At 48.7% G+C, this 16,777-nt stretch overlaps 1 protein-coding gene across 1 annotated transcript in view; it reads left to right on the top strand.

Moving 5' to 3' along the window:
• Nucleotides 1–6,740: 6,740 nt before the first annotated feature.
• The window catches only part of LOC142255215 (C-signal-like), a 101,664-nt gene continuing 91,627 nt past the window's right edge, over nt 6,741–16,777 (top strand). The window contains exons 1-2 of the mRNA XM_075326729.1: nt 6,741–6,959; nt 11,340–11,391. Coding sequence (XP_075182844.1) covers nt 6,813–6,959; nt 11,340–11,391 — 199 coding nt within the window. The 5' untranslated portion in view covers nt 6,741–6,812. The remainder of the gene's footprint in view (nt 6,960–11,339; nt 11,392–16,777) is intronic.

Genomic DNA, 16,777 nt, shown 5'->3' with positions numbered 1-16,777 from the left:
AATACTGCGCACCTCCATATGGTCTCCAGACCCTTTTAACACCGAGGGTCCACCCCAACCCCAGGGTGAGCAACAATGGCGCCTCCAGGGGCCAAAATTGGAGTGCCACATCATTAGTGATGTCACCAGCGGCCTATCCAGAACATCGGCTCTGGTTGGGGCATATTGACACGCGCATGCATCCTAGCCGCTTCTCCACACTTAGACGTGGAAGAAGAATCAGCCAGCTGGATGACCCAAGGCACGGCCAAAAATTGCAGCCGGCATCTGGGCGTAGCAGGAACCGCAGCAGGCTGCTTGCGGCTACAGCGACGCCGATTTGTAACACCGCCTTTTTAAGATGGTGGAATCTGTCTTCCCATGCCAACTATAGTCTATTGCTGTGTTGGTCAGTGTGCTGTTGTGTACCAGTCCTGCTGGTGATTATATTGTGTGGTGTTCAGAGTTTTTGTGGAATTCTCTTGTCGTTTTGCTGTTTCCTCCCTGCTCCTATTTTACTCCTCATCTCTTATTTTCTTTTACCTTTGAGTGAGTGTGCTGGAAGGTAAAGTTTTGGTTTCCACTGTTTGTTTATCTCTATTGGTGTTAAACATATCACACTCCGTTCCCTGCCCTCCCCTGGGGTAGGGAGGAAGGGGGTATAAGACCAGGGCTGGTCAGGGGCAGGGTCAGGCTGGTGGCTTAGACATCCTCCCCTTCAGAGGTAACTCTGAGATAAGGGATAGCTAGGGTCCCCCTAGTATGCGGGCCAGTCTAGGAGCCCTGGTCCTCTGCTCTCCCCTCTCATCATGACATTATAGTCGGCCATACTTTGGCACAGACCCAGTTGCTGGACTATCAAGGCAGTTGCAGTCCTTGTCCCTCCAGGTTGCGGAATTAAATGGAGCAGTGCAGCAACAAGTATAGTACGCTACTCCGGCACAATTCACGTTGATTGCCGAACCCAAACTGCCCCTTCTGGAAGGATTTTCATGGGGGGTGCAGCTGGTTTGTTTGCTTCAAGGAAGCTTGTGTAGCGCCCCTGAGCCACTCAGGGAACTACTGGGAACTTCATCCTCTTTGGGATGCAGGACCTACCCCCTGGGACCTGGAGTACCAGTGCCGATACCACCAAAGCACAACCAAAATCCTAGTTCTCCAATCCACACTGGGCATAGAGGGTTAACCATGTAAGGGGATGGTCGCCATGGAAAGGAACGAGTCCCTGGTATTAGCCAGTCTAGTGGGAGGGGTCAGCAGTCAGTAGAGAGTCGAGAGAGTGTGGCACACAGCAGAGGTGTGTGGATGTGCCTGATTGGGTCCGTGTAATGGTGACCCCAGGGCACAGGAGAGAGGTCGCCAGGTCGGGTACTGGAGATACCACTAGGACCGGAGCATGAACGGGGAACAGGGCCCTAGATCAGGCACCAGTTCTATATGGCTTGATAAATACCTGCCGGGTGAGGACACCTTCACGGACTTCACCGAACCAAATTATCCGGGGGCATCAGCAGTAAAGGGTCCACACTACCCGCCATACAGAGAAGAAGACTTAACCCCGAAAGGGACAGTCGGGCCCTAAACACTCCACACTATGGGGACCCAACCAACATAGAGTGTCGGGGACAGAGCAACCCCTCATCACCTCCCAGGCACGGACCTACCTGCGGAGGGCCTAACACACCATTGCTGTAATCACCAGCAGCTCTGGGAGTACCCACATTTAGCAGCGGCGGTTCTCCATCCTTAACCGCAACCCGCAGGTGGCATTGTGTGCCCCTGGACTATCGGGTCATCACAGAGTATTGCACAATCTGCCCTCCCATGCAGTATCCACCTCCTTCTTGGTTTAGGATCCCTAACTAAATGGTGTTGCCTATGTCGCGGGCGGAGGAGGGGACGCCGCGCTCTCCCACTGCTCGGGTCCGGCTTGCCGCTGCTCTGCGGCTGCTGCTGCTGCTCGGTGGCTCGAGCGATGGGCCGGATCCTGGGGACTCGAGCGGCACTCCTTGCCTGTGAGTGAAAGGGGGGGGGATGATGTTGGGGATTTGTTGTCCGTGACGCCACCCACGGTTGTGGTGATAATGGGGACACCACCGCTGCTCTAGACGGTGATCCCGGGAGCGGTGACAGGGAGCAGCTGGGTTGTTATATCTCCCCTCCGTGGGTAGGGGGTTGGTTGTCCCGGGGCCCGGTGATGAGGAGAGGGTTGGTTGGTGCAGGCGGGCTACGGGGCCTGGCGAGGTGCAGGGTCATGGGGGCAGCACTGTGCCTCACGGCACGGTGGTACTCACTCAGCCTGAGACGATGACACAGTTCTCGGTAAAACACACGGCTGGAAAGACGGTTCCCATGGACGGCTGCTGTTGCTTTTCCCCGGTAGGTAACGGTGACTGTCTCTTTCCTGCACCTATGTTCATGGTTGGTAGCGATGGATTCCCACCGGTAACCCGCTCCCTGGCTTGGATATGGGCCGGAGGAGCCCCTCTTTGCCCGCAGGCGCTGGCCCTGAGAAACTGGTGCCTTGGCGGTGGCGGTGTCTCTCTCATACGGTTGCCTTCAATTGGGACTTAGTTGTTTGGAGACCCGGAGGTCCCCTTCACTGACGGATTTGGCAAATTCACGGCGACTCCAAGCCTTGCCGGGATCCGAAAGGCCCCTGCCAATGGTGCTGGCTTCTCCTTGTGTACTGGTCCGGTACCGCCGGGCCACCACCCGTCCGCGGTCCTTACGGTAACTCCGATAGGCCACTCCTGCAGACGGTCACCGCCGTCTGCTAACCTTGCTGTCTCGGTCCGGGGCACACACCCGGACCAACTTCAGGCTTTCAAACTGTCACTTTTCTTCTACTACTTCCACTACTCAACTCCTCTCACTTCCTCTCTCCAAACTGATCTCAGCTCTGCACTCTAACTCTTCCTGAGCTCAACTGCCTGTGTTTTCCCTCCTCCAGGACTGTGAACTCCTTGGTGGGTGGAGACCAACCGCCTGGCTCCACCCCCTGGTGTGGACATCAGCCCCTGGAGGAAGGCAACAAGGATATCAGGTCTAGCTTAGGTGTGCCTAACCGGGGTGTAGGGTGTGGTGATGTCATTACCTGTGTCCCCTGGCTTGTCCAGGGCGACACACCTACATCAGCTAATCAAACCCTAGATACACCCTGCACCACACCCACCAAATATACCAGTGGAATAGAGTGGCCCACCTGGTGGGTTGGGAAGGGGAGGTGAGGAGTGTCAAGAGGAGAGTGTAGTCTGAGAAGTGAAAGTGAGAGGAGGTCGGGAGCGGGGCTCCTGGGAAGCAATCTAGGTGGTAGACGGTGGTCTGGGTCTAGAAGAGTTGGACCCTCGGTCGCAGGGTATCGTGGCAAGGGTCACAGATATGTCAAGGAGGACAGCCGGTGGCCTTGCACCATCACCGAAACAGGTCACGGATCACCAGGCAGCACCATTGGGGACGGGACCCGAACTAAACTCCCCTCAGCGGCAGCAGTGTCCAGAGACTTGTTTGATCAGTTGTCGGTGTCTGCTTAATGGACTGAGTAAGTACCACAGTGATCCCCTTGCTTCCAATGGCATCCCCCTCAACCACCGAGTCCCAGATAATCCCCCCTACCCGTGGAGGGTCACAACACCTTGCTGCCCCATTCCATCATCCCCAGGTACTCCCCAACTGCAGCGGTGGTACTCCTAGTTACCACATACCACGGGTGGCATCACAAACTCTATATTTCCCCTTGTAAATACCCCCCTCTTCATTTGAGTGGCCGCACAACCCCCGGGTCCAGAGACCCTCGAGCCACTGTGAATCCAGATCCGAGCAGCTCGGCTGCTGACACGGGGGCGGCGCAGAGTTACATGACATTAACTGTTATCTCCCCTGTAAATAATCCCCTTTATAAAAAGCACCCAAGGCACGGGATCAGGCAATGGCCACCACAGTGACATTCCCAATTATATATACTGCCCAGGACCGAGTACCCCATTCCCTGGGCGATACACTTGCAAACTATATTTCTGTCTTGCTCCCCACTCCACTGGTAGGGAGATGCAGCAGGTGGGAATTGTGGTCTCTCTCCTGATTGGGGACCCACAAGGATGGGCTTTTTCCTTGTCCCTTGAGTCACCTGTGTTTGTATCAGTGGACGGGTCATTCGCTGCACTTGGTCTTATCTATGATGATCTAGATAAGGTATGTTTAGCTGAATCTAAATTCTGTTCACTGCATCAGGGATATCGGCCGGTGGAGGATTATTGCGCTGAATTATGGCACTGGTCTGTGGGCACTCAGTGGAACAACACTGCGCTCAAAAAACAGTTTTTTTTTCAGGTTGTGCCCAAGAGGGTAAAGGAGACATTGGTAAACTACAAAATTCCCCCGTCTCTTGAGTGTGCCGTTTCTCTTGTAATCCGTATAGATTGCTGTTTCCGACAGAGGTCCCAAAATATTAAGACTCTCTGGGAGGGGGTTACTGTTCCAACATTGCCTCATGAGGCCCCTACCAAGCCCATGCAGCTTTGAGGGACGTTCCAGGAGAAGAGGAGAGGAGGTACTCCTCTACTCCTGAAAGGATAGGAGTTTTTTATTGTGGTGAAAAGGGACACTTTATAAACATTTGTCCATTGGTGGCTTTGAAAAAATTGTCAGATGGAAAATTTTTAGACCCAGATGGGTTGGGGGATTCCAACCTTGCTCTATGTATTCCTCCACCATGGTGTCTCAGTGTATAATTCCTGCCAGTAGGTCCCTATAAATGTCTGCCTGGATAGTGGTTCTGGGGCAAACATAATTGCCAAACAATTTACTCACTCCTCAGGGTTAAAGGTGAATGAATTATCTGTTCTGATCCAGATTTTTGCCATTAACCTGTCACCTCTCTCTCAAGTGGTCTTTATGGAGTGTGTACCAGGTCTAGAGCTCTGCATAGGGGTAGTCCATTCAGAGCTTATATCGTGTTATGTGCTCAAGGACCATGAATTCTCTGCTGTATCTCCTTTCTTTTGTGTTTATGGTCAGCATCCCCAGTTCTGTACGTTTCTGGAGGGACCACTCATCTGGGCTACTTTCGGAGGACCAATTGCGCTCAGCACTATCGTCTACATGGGAGAATGTTCAGCAGCATTTGTGTGACATGGGCTCTAAGTATAAGCGTGTGGCTGACTGTAAACGTGTATCTGGTATGGACCTGTGTGTGGGTGATCTGGTGTCGTTGTCCATGAAAAACATTAAGCTTAAAGTGCCTTTACTTAAAATCAAGATGTGTCGGGTAAAGCACCAATATTGTCGCATATAATGAATGCGACAATTGTGGGGTGGATGCGGGCTGCTATTTTTAGGCTGGGGAGACCTAATAACCATGGACCTTCCCAGCCTGAGAATACCAGTCTCCAGCTGTCATTTTTTTTATCATTTATTTAAATCATTTTTGATAACCAGCCAAGAAAGAGCACACAGCTGGGGGCTGCAGCCCCAGCTGCCTACATTAGCTGCACTGGTTATCACAAAAAGGTGGGTACCGCACATCAAACTGACCTAATACTCTGACAACATTGTTCCCAGAAGCGACCTGTGTTTTAGAGACACATCCAAGCATCTTCTCCATGCTGCTCCTATTCAATTTCAGCACTTTTCCATCCATTTCAGCATTTATACAGCCACACCAGACATCCTGAAAATTATTTGAGTTTCCCATTGACTTACATTAGATTCGTTATTCGGGACAAATACACAAATAGTAGGAAATATCCAAGACAAATAATCGGAAGCCGAATATTTCACTAGTCGCCCATCACTAGTGGAAATGCATACAAGTCTTCAGTAGATCAGAGGAGAAAATTGCTTATATTGGTAATACAGCAAATTCACCAGCAGAGGGCATTAGAAGACAGCTATAATGAGCTGAGATACACTTTGTCACTTAAGGCCACTTTACACACAGAGATAAATTTGCGGCAGATCTGTGGTTGCAGTGAAATTGTGGACAATCAGTGCCAGGTTTGTGGCTGTGTACAAATGGAACAATATGTCCATGATTTCACTGCAACCACAGATCTGCCAAAGATTTATCTCTGTGTGTAAAGTGGCCTTTAGACTGTGTGCTGTGGTTTCAATACAATCAGTGGTTTATCAGCAGGAGATTATCACTATATGACTATATGAAAATAATAAATCCTATGTGTCAGGGTACATGTAATCTGTAAATAACATAGTAAAAGTCTTATCTGTATCTACTTATGGAACAAAGGACCAAGAGTCCAGCGCAATAAGGGATATAAGATCATATAGAAAAAAAAGAGCATAAGGAACTTTACCATTTTAAAAAATATAATTTTATTTCTATATATAAAAATTAAGCATAAAAAATTGGATATTGAGTTGACAGCCAATAGATGTATGTGAGCAGTTCATTGCGATTTATTGTATTGGTAAGACAGTCAATGCTGAATAGATTATGTGTCTAATGAAATAGTATATAGTAATAAATGGTATATCAAAGTTACAAATAAGATGTAAGAATGCACTGAGATTCTCAAACAAAGCGTCATCAAAGAGAAAATAGGGAAAAATAGAATAGCAGTTAGATAGTGAAATAAGGGAAGGAGAGGGAATTTGTAATACAAGAATACTAGATTGTTTAGATTATGACAATAGAAAGGGACCTAGAAGGAAAATTCCTTTGCTCTTTGGACCAATCCTTTCATTCCAATAGGCTTTTATATGGTCACGTTACATTTGCTTCCTGTACAAAGACGGAAGAGAAGAGAAGAGGAGAGGAGAGGAGAGGAGAGGAGAAGAGACTGCAGCTTCTGCTTTCTGAGGACTTCACTGCTGTCATGTCGGACTTTAAGGTCCAATCCGTCCTGATAACCGGCTCTAACAGAGGGATAGGCTTGGAATTTGTTCAACAGTTTCTGAAAAGTCAAAATCCTCCAGAAAAGATTTTTGCTACCTGCAGAGATCCAGACTCTCCTGGAAGCCAGGTAACATCTGAGCTCCGGCATGTCTAGACTGTAAGTGTCATCAGCAGAGGCTATTATATAGGTCTTGTCTAGTATTGGTCATGGGGCTGCCGATATATTGATACCAATATATAGTATATGGATGATCACAGCTAGTATCTGGAGTCATTCATGGCATCTTTGGAGCTGTTGTGATTTATTTCAATCTGTCAATATCATTTTCCTAAATACTGATTAAAAAGGGAGGAATACTGGGGTACTTAAGGAGATCCCCCAGACCCTTGCATCTTATTGCAATTAATCACTGTGAGAAGATAATTTATAGACAGTGAAACCTCTTAGAAATGACCAACTGAAACTGCACTGAAAAATTAAATGCTGTTATAGTATCTGCCATTACTATCTCTTGCTTTAGGGCATTCCACAGTTTGACTGCTCTAACTGTAAAGCACCATTTCCTAATTAGCTGCTTTAACTGTAAAGAACCCTTTCCTATTTAGCTGCTCTAACTGTAAAGAACCCTTTGCTACTTAGCTGCTCTAACTGTAAAGCACCATTTCCTATTTAGCTGCTCTAACTGTAAAGAACCCTTTCCTATTTAGCTGCTCTAACTGTAAAGCACCATTTCCTATTTAGCTGCTCTAACTGTAAAGAACCCTTTCCTATTTAGCTGTTCTAACTGTAAAGAACCCTTTCCTATTTAGCTGCTCTAACTGTAAAGCACCATTTCCTATTTAGCTGCTCTAACTGTAAAGAACCCTTTCCTATTTAGCTGCTCTAACTGTAAAGAACCCTTTGCTACTTAGCTGCTCTAACTGTAAAGAACCCTTTGCTACTTAGCTGCTCTAACTGTAAAGAACCTTTTCCTATTTAGCTGCTGGAATTGCCTTTCTTCCACCCACAGTGAGTGCCCCCTGGTCCTTAGTATTGTTTTTGGAAGAAATAAGTCATGTGCCAGTCCTTTATATTGACCACACATGTATTTATACATATAAATGAGATCTCCTCTGAGATGTCTTACTTGTAAACTAAACAAGCCCATCATTTCTAACTTCTCACTATAAAAGACCTTTCATCCATGGGATAATCTAGTTGACCCGACTCTAGCTTCCAATATCCTTTTCAGAATACTTAGTCCAAAACTGGATCCCATTTAGCAAGATTTGGCGTTTTGAGACCTGTCAAAGCTTTTACAACAGTTTTCGGGCATAAAAGTGTTGAATTTCTGCCAACCCTGTCTTCTCAATGAAGAGGCCAATATATGCGGAAATAAAATACACCAGAAAAAAAAGCCCATAGAAACTCCATCAACTACCTACGAGGTGGTCTTCTCAAAATGGTAAGTTACTATATGGCTGGAAACACATCTAGGCGAGTAAAATCGGTCTGACTGGGCTGAAAAAAACTCGGCTGATTTTAGTTCACGTTAGGTCCGAGTGCAACTCAAGTGCGATGCTTTTTCTGAATAAATTAATGATTTTACTAGCGTGTGTAATGCGTGTGTAATGCGTGTGTAATGCATATTTTTTACTATGTCATCTGCCATTCAGCGCTGCTACATGGCCGCTGACAGCAGACACAGACAGCCATGTAGCAGAGCTGAATGGCAGATGACAGCAGACACAGACAGAGCCGCACTGTCAGAATGAACTCGGGTGAACTTCACCCGACTTCACGGTCATGCTGCGGCTCTGTCTGTGTCGCGTCCTGATTAGCGGTCACCAGTGAAGGACTCACCGGTGAACGCTAATCTCCTGAGTGACTGAAGTTAGCAGCCCTCTCTCATACTCCCCGATCCCCGATCACCGGCGCGGCGCTGCACGGCATTCACACTGCTCCGGCGGCTTTTACTATTTTGAAAAAGCCGGCCGCTCATTAAACAATCTCGTATTCCCTGCTTTCCCCGCCCACAGGCGCCTATGATTGGTTGCAGTGAGACACGCCTCCACGCTGAGTGACAGGTGTCTCACTGCACCCAATCACAACAGCCGGTGGGCATGTCTATAATGTGCAGTGAAATAAATAATTAAATAATTAAAAAAAACGGCGTGCGGTCCCCCCCAATTTCAATACCAGCCAGATAAAGCCATACGGCTGAAGGCTGGTATTCTCAGGATGGGGAGCCCCACGTTATGGGGAGCCCCCCAGCCTAACAATATCAGTCAGCAGCCTTCCAGAATTGCTGCATACATTAGATGCGACAGTTCTGGGACTGTACCCGGCTCTTCCCGATTTGCCCTGGTGCGTTGGCAAATCGGGGTAATAAGGAGTTATTGGCAGCCCATAGCTGCCACTAAATCCTAGATTAATCATGTCAGGCGTCTCTACGAGATACCTTCCATGATTAATCTTTAAGTTACAGTAAATAAACACACACACCCGAAAAAATCCTTTATTAGAAATAAAAAACACTAACAAATTCCCTGGTTCACCAATTTAATAAGCCCCAAAAAGCCCTCCATGTCCGGCGTAATCCAGGATGGTCCAGCGTCGCTTCCAGCTCTGCTACATGGAGGTGACCGGAGCTGCAGAAGACACCGCCGCTCCTGTCAGCTCCATGCAGCAACTGAGGTGAGTATCGCGATCAGCTGAGCTGTCACTGAGGTTACCCGCAGCCACCGCTGGATCCTCCAACAGTGACAGCGGGTAACCTCAGTGACAGCTCAGCTGATCGCGATACTCACCTCAGTTGCTGCATGGAGCTGACAGGAGCGGCGGTGTCTTCTGCAGCTCCGGTCACCTTCATGCAGCAGAGCTGAAAGCGACGCTGGACCATCCTGGGTCGGGGAACGGTGAGTATGAGAGAGGAGGGGAAAATGACCAACAGACTGTGAGAGAGGGACAGAGATAGTGACGGACCGACAGAGAGAGAATTGAGACTGAGAGGGAGAGACCGACTGACAGAGAATAGTAATTGACAGACATTGGGAGACATCACTCGTTTCCAGTGTTTTAGGAAACATGCGAGAAATGTATTTAGAAAATCGGATGTCACTAGGATGGTGTGAGTGCCGTCCCGTGACATCCGATTTTTTACACGCTCCCATAGACTTGCATTGGAGAGACTCGCAGTAGAAACTCGCAAAAAATCAGCATGCTGCGATTTTTTTCTCAGTCCGATTTGGACTGAGAAAAAAATCGCAAATGCGAGCTGAATCATTCACTAACATGTGTCCGATTCCAATGCGAGTTTTTCTCGCATTGCTCTACTGCGAGAAACTCGCAAGTGAGAAGCAGCCCTAAAAGTGTCACTTACTGGACTGTTTACTGGCATTTTGATAAAATCACTGTTTTATTTCTGAATACTGAATATCCTCGCCCACACCACTGATTGGCAGCTTTCTCTGTATACAGTACATAGGCAGAAAGCTGTCAATCAGTGATGGGATGGAGTTATACATTGCTCATGAATGTGGAGAACTATGTGGCAGCAGGTTTACTAGTCCTCTAGTGATAATCTGCTGATAAAACTGGGATTTTACCAAAATCACTAAGCAGCCCAGTTAAGAGTAGATGTCCACGATGAGTTTTTCCTTCATTTTTGACGCAGCATTTTACAGTACACGCAAAGTGGATGGGATTATTAGAAATCTCATGTCCGCTGTGTTTCCTTTTTACGCATTAACTCACCTGCAGAGCGTTTTTACAAGCCGTAACAAGTCAATATCTGTTGCGGGAACGCAGAGCCTTTTGTGCGGAACTTCCCCATAGACTTGCATTAGATGTGGAGAATCCGCAGGTAAAAGACGTGTGTTTTTTTTGCGTTTACGTGGCTCAAATGCATTAAAAACGCATGTAATCCGCATCTAAGGATGTCAATACCAGACAGTTTCAAAAACAAAACAGCTTAAAAACACGACAAAACACACACAAAAACGCAATAGAAAAAGCAAGTAAACTAAGCTGCAGAGGTGGTGCAAAAACAAAAGGCTAGTGAACGCTGGACACTAAGTGAAACATTGCTGGAATCACGGTCTCTGCCTTGACAACATTCTGTTCTCAGATTAGGTTTCTGGCAAGAGGTTCCCTTTACTTTGGACACCAAGGAAGAACTTGGGACGACATCTGCTCAGATGATGTTAATAGATAGAATTTAGAGTAACTAAAGTTAAAGTCCTCTCCATAACTGAGGTCCGGTTATCTCCAAAAGTTATGGTGGCCCCCCAATAGTCACTAAAACAAGAGTCCCGAGCCCCTTTTTATTAATAAGGGGTTTGGGACTCCTGTTCTAGTGACTATTGGTGGCCACCATAACTTTGTGGGTCAGCTCACTGGACAGGCACAGTGCAGATATGTTTGAGTGGAGTAATGGTGGAGTAAAGCCCTCTGCTGCTCCATCGCTGAGCTCTTGGCTGTCTCCGTCAGGCTCATGCAGCTAAATATTATTTTCTTCTTTCACAGAAATTGAAGGATTTGTCCTCCAAGAACCCAAATGTGAAAGTGATTCAGCTTGGTGAGTTGTGTGCCTGAGACATTGCATGTATGTAACGAGGCATAATTATATTTATAACAAGGCAAAAGGTGAAAGGCAACCACATGACGCATCTATAAGGGATAAGCAGGTTACCATACAAAGCACCCAACCATATCTACCTAAAATAAAGACTCGAACCACGACTTTATTGCAGGAATGGCCACAGTTTTATTTACCGTATATATGTATACCAAAACTCGTGGCTCAACATGCCACTCAATTGTTACTTAAACCTTATACATATATACCCGTATAACCATACACACCGATAGATCCGTCCGAGAGGCCAACCATCCTTCATAACCCCCCGGCCGTAACCTCCAAACCGGCCCAGAGGACCACCTCGGCCGTAACCACCCGGCCCAAAGGTGAGGGGTAACAACGTTCCATCGTTAATTACCCCTTCCCAGAACCTGCGGGACCTCCGCCCACAAGTTCCCATCCAATCCGAAGCCACTCCCCTTGAGCGACTTCGTACCAACCAACCAACTGTCGGTACTCCCAACCTCTCAGACGGACCTATCCCCCCGCTGTGACAAAACAACTTGGCAAATCAATCTTATATTCTCCAGTCTTTCCTCTTTTTTTTTTTTTTTTTTTTTTTATTTTTTACACAATGTTTTCCTCTTTTTCCTTTTTCTTTTTTTTTTTTTTTTTTTTTTTTTTTTTGTTTGTTTTTATATACACAACATCAGGGCGGGCGGGTGGGACACAACTTTCCAGCGACGAAAGGGGAGGTAATCAGTCCACCCCCCTCTCTTATACCTCCCACAACCCCCCACCCCTTCCCTGCTCCCCTCCAATCCCCCTACATCTTCCTTCCACCAATCCAATAGCCCTAACTATCCCCTATCCCAGTTCAACCAATTAACCCCTTCCTAACCTTGCACCCTCACGATGGTCATGGGGTCCATTCACCCCTATGGGGCTCACTGCCCTTCTTTCTTTACTTAGAAATGGAGATTAAAATATAAATAAGAGTCATGCTGCACGTCTGACCTTTGTTCTCCACTATAGATTAGAGGAGGTTATTCCTGTTCACTAAACGGAACTAAAATTCTAGTTTTACCAAGAAATAGGTCAATATAAAACTAGTGTTTTGTGGGAATTTTTGAGACAGGCAAATTTCTTTTCCAGCTTGGCCCACATAGACATGGTTGGCGGATTTTGGTCTGGAAAAACTTGATTTCTCCAAATCATCCAACAGCTTTGGGATGAATTAGAATTCAGATTGTGAAAATAGTCCGGATCTAAATCCCAGTATATTATTTCTGAATAGATCTTAAAATTGCTGTTGGGAGAAGGCACTTTTCAAATATGAGAGACCTGGAGCAATTTGCAAAGAAGAGTCCGAGATTCCAGGTGAGAGGTGTAAGAAGCTTGTGGACGTTATAGGAAGCGACTGAATGCAGTTATTTATTCCAAAGAGTGTACAAAGCTGAGCGTGCCAACAATTTTGTCTGGACCATTTTCGGAGTTTTGTATGAAATGATGTCCGATTTGCCTTTCATTCCTTTTTTTGTGTTGTTCCAATACACACAAAGGAAATATACTTGTACAGTATATAACAAAAGGTTTAATTACAATAATTTTCTGGGAAAAAGGCTTCATTTTCTGGAACACTTTCAAGGGTGCCAACATTTTCGGCCACCGCTGTCTAGAGGGCTATTTGGGGGCTCATACTGCATATATATGTGTATATATATCTATATATATATAATTGCCTTATTCTGTCTGTCTGTCTGTCTGTCTGTCTGTCATGCTTCAAAATTGTGTCCTTCCGGTGACATTGTGTCCTTACGGTGACACAAAGCTGATTGGCCGCTGGGCTCGCCATGGCCCCGCCCCCCCACACCGATTGGCCGCTCGCCCAGGCTGCGCCCCCACACGGATTGGCCAGCCGCTCGCCCAGGCTCCGCCCCCCCCACAGATTGGCCTCTCGCCCCGGCACCCTGCAGGCATTGGCAACTCGGCCACGCCACGCCCCGCCCCCCTCACGCAATGGACGTTAGCTCTGCCCCCCCCCCGCGCATTCCCCGAACTGACACGGTCACGGCTCCCAGGTGAGTACTGTACAACCCCCCCCCCAACGGGAGCCCACATCAGCGTACGCCGCCAACCCAGCCGACACTTACCCTCGCATTGCTGGCCTTGCCGCCGTATGCTGGTGTGGGCTCCCGTGCGAGTGGGGGACATGATGCGCTGGTAACCATGCTGGCATAGTTACCAGCACATCAAGGTCCTGCAGCGGCAGAAGATCCACACGCACACACATAACAGCACACACACACACACATACACACACATCAGATCACACTCACTCTCACAAACACCTCACACACACATCGCATCCACACACTCACAGCATCCGGCGATATCGCTTGCTTCTCGGCCTCGATACTGTGCTGTTGTGACCTTCCAGGACCTGCCGGAGGATCACATGACCAGAAGCATGTGGTATCTCCGGATGTTGTGAGTATGAGCGCGTATGTGCAATATAGTCAATGTGTGTGTGTGTGAGTGTATGCGATCGGGTGTGTGTCAGTGTGTGTGAGTGTATGCGATCGGGTGTGTGTCGGTGTGTGTGAGTGTATGCGATCGGGTGTGTGTCGGTGTGTGTGAGTGTATGCGATCGGATCTGTGAGTGTCGGCAGAAGAGCATGGCGTGCTGGAGGAGGCTGGGAGGAGAGAGGCTGATCCTGGGGAAGGCTGGGAGAGGGAGGCTGATGCTGGGATGAGAGAGGCTGATGCTGGGATGAGAGAGGCTGATGCTGGGATGAGAGAGGCTGATGCTGGGGACAGAGAGGCTGATGCTGGGGACAGAGAGGCTGATGCTGGGGACAGAGAGGCTGATGCTGGGGACAGAGAGGCTGATGCTGGGGACAGAGAGGCTGATGCTGGGATGAGAGAGGCTGATGCTGGGATGAGAGAGGCTGATGCTGGGATGAGAGAGGCTGATGCTGGGATGAGAGAGGCTGATGCTGGGGACAGAGAGGCTGATGCTGGGGACAGAGAGGCTGATGCTGGGGACAGAGAGGCTGATGCTGGGGACAGAGAGGCTGATGCTGGGGACAGAGAGGCTGATGCATCAGCCTCTCTGTCCCCAGCATCAGCCTCTCTGTCCCCAGCATCAGCCTCTCTGTCCCCAGCATCAGCCTCTCTGTCTCCAGCATCAGCCTCTCTGTCTCTAGCATCAGCCTCTCTGTCTCCAGCATCAGCCTCTCTGTCTCCAGCATCAGCCTCTCTGTTCCCAGCATCAGCCTCTCTGTCTCCAGCATCAGCCTCTCTGTCCCCAGCATCAGCCTCTCTCATCCCAGCATCAGCCTCTCTGTCCCCAGCATCAGCCTCTCTGTCCCCAGCATCAGCCTCTCTGTCCCCAGCATCAGCCTCTCTGTCCCCAGCATCAGCCTCTCTGTCCCCAGCATCAGCCTCTCTGTCTCCAGCATCAGCCTCTCTGTCTCCAGCATCAGCCTCTCTGTCTCCAGCATCAGCCTCTCTGTCTCCAGCATCAGCCTCTCTGTCTCCAGCATCAGCCTCTCTGTCCCCAGCATCAGCCTCTCTGTCCCCAGCATCAGCCTCTCTGTCCCCAGCATCAGCCTCTCTGTCTCCAGCATCAGCCTCTCTGTCCCCAGCATCAGCCTCTCTGTCTCCAGCATCAGCCTCCCCATCCCAGCCTTCCCCAGGATCAGCCTCTCTCCCCCCAGCCTCCTCCAGCACGCCGTGCTCCTCTGCCGACACTCACAGATCCGATCGCATACACCCACACCCACACCCACACACCCACACCCACACCCACACACACACACACACACACACACCCGATCGCATACACTCACACACACACGATCGCATACACTCACGCACACACACACTGACGATATTGCACATATGCGCTCATACTCCCAACATCCGGAGATAACACATGCTTCTGGCCATGTGATCCTCCGGCAGGTCCTGTAAGCTCACAGCACAGTATCGAGGCCGAGAAGCAAGCGATATCTCCGGATGCTGTGAGTATGTGGATGCGATGTGATGTATGTGTGATGTGTGTGTGAGAGTGAGTGTGAGCCTGTGTACACTGGTAACTATGAAACACATCGGGTAACTAAGGGACCTTAGTTACCCGATGTGTATAATGGTTACCAGCGTTCACGGGCTCCGTCAAGATCCCAGCATCGCAAGGTTATGTCTGGCGCTGCTGGGATCCTGACGGAGCCGGTGTAGAAGCAAGCGATATCCCAGGATGTTGTGAGTGTGTGGATGTGATGTGTGAGGTGTGTGTGAGAGTGAGTGTGATGTGTGTGTGTGTGTGTACTCACCTGGGAGTCGGAGCTACGTGTCAGTTGGGCCAGAGCGAGCGTGCATTGCGTGAGGGGGGCGGGGCCTGCAGAGAGCCGGGGCGAGAGGCCAATCCGTGTGGGGAGGCGGGGCCATGGCGAGCCCAGCGGCCAATCAGCTTTGTGTCACCGTAAGGACACAATGTCACCGGAAGGACACAATTTTGAAGCATGACAGACAGACAGACAGACAGACAGAATAAGGCAATTATATATATAGATATATATATAACCCAGTTAGCGAGTATTTTGCTTTATGAGCAAAGCTTGCTGTACATTTGTAACTCAGTTTACGAGCAAGCTTTGCCGTACGAGCAAATACTCACCGCACACACTTCCGGTTCTATACTTTCCCCGCGCTCTGACCTGCTCTTGCAGTCCACACAAATACACACAAGCACGCACTAACAAGCACACACACACACATATTATGCTCACCTTACCTTCCGTTCCCTCGCCGGTCTCCCGGTTCTTGTAGTTCGCCGCTACAGGATGGGTAACCATCACGACGAGGGAGGAACTTCCGCTGTCAGCCGCTACTCAAAGGCAGCGCGCTGACCAATCAGAGGCAAACGGCTCCTGCCATTGACGTCAGCGCTCTGGCAGCGGAAGTCCCGGATCGGTCGTGATGGTTACCCGATACACATCATGTACCGGTGAACTACAAGAATAAGGAGGCAAGCGATGGAACGGAAGGTAAGGTGAGCATACTGTGTGTGTGTTTGCGTGCGTGCGTGTTTGTGTGTGTTTGTCCATGTGTGGAATGGGATATTGAACAAGTTGTGGAACGAATTGTCTGCATTCCAATGATCTCCTAAGGGAAATCTTGCTTTGCTAGACGAGTAACTTGGTTTACAAGCACACTCCCAGAACAGATTGTTCTTGTTAATCAAGGTTCCACTGTATATATATACACACACACACACACTACTGTTCAAAAGTTTGGGGTGACTCAGACAATTTTGTCTTTCCATGGAAAATCATACTTTTATTTATTAAATGAGTTACATAATGAATAGAAAATATCG

The sequence above is a fragment of the Anomaloglossus baeobatrachus genome, chromosome 10 (genome assembly GCF_048569485.1).
Source record: "Anomaloglossus baeobatrachus isolate aAnoBae1 chromosome 10, aAnoBae1.hap1, whole genome shotgun sequence".
NCBI lineage: Eukaryota > Metazoa > Chordata > Amphibia > Anura > Aromobatidae > Anomaloglossus > Anomaloglossus baeobatrachus.
Note: the sequence above shows the minus strand (reverse complement) of the source record. Positions and strands in the feature narration are given on the sequence as shown.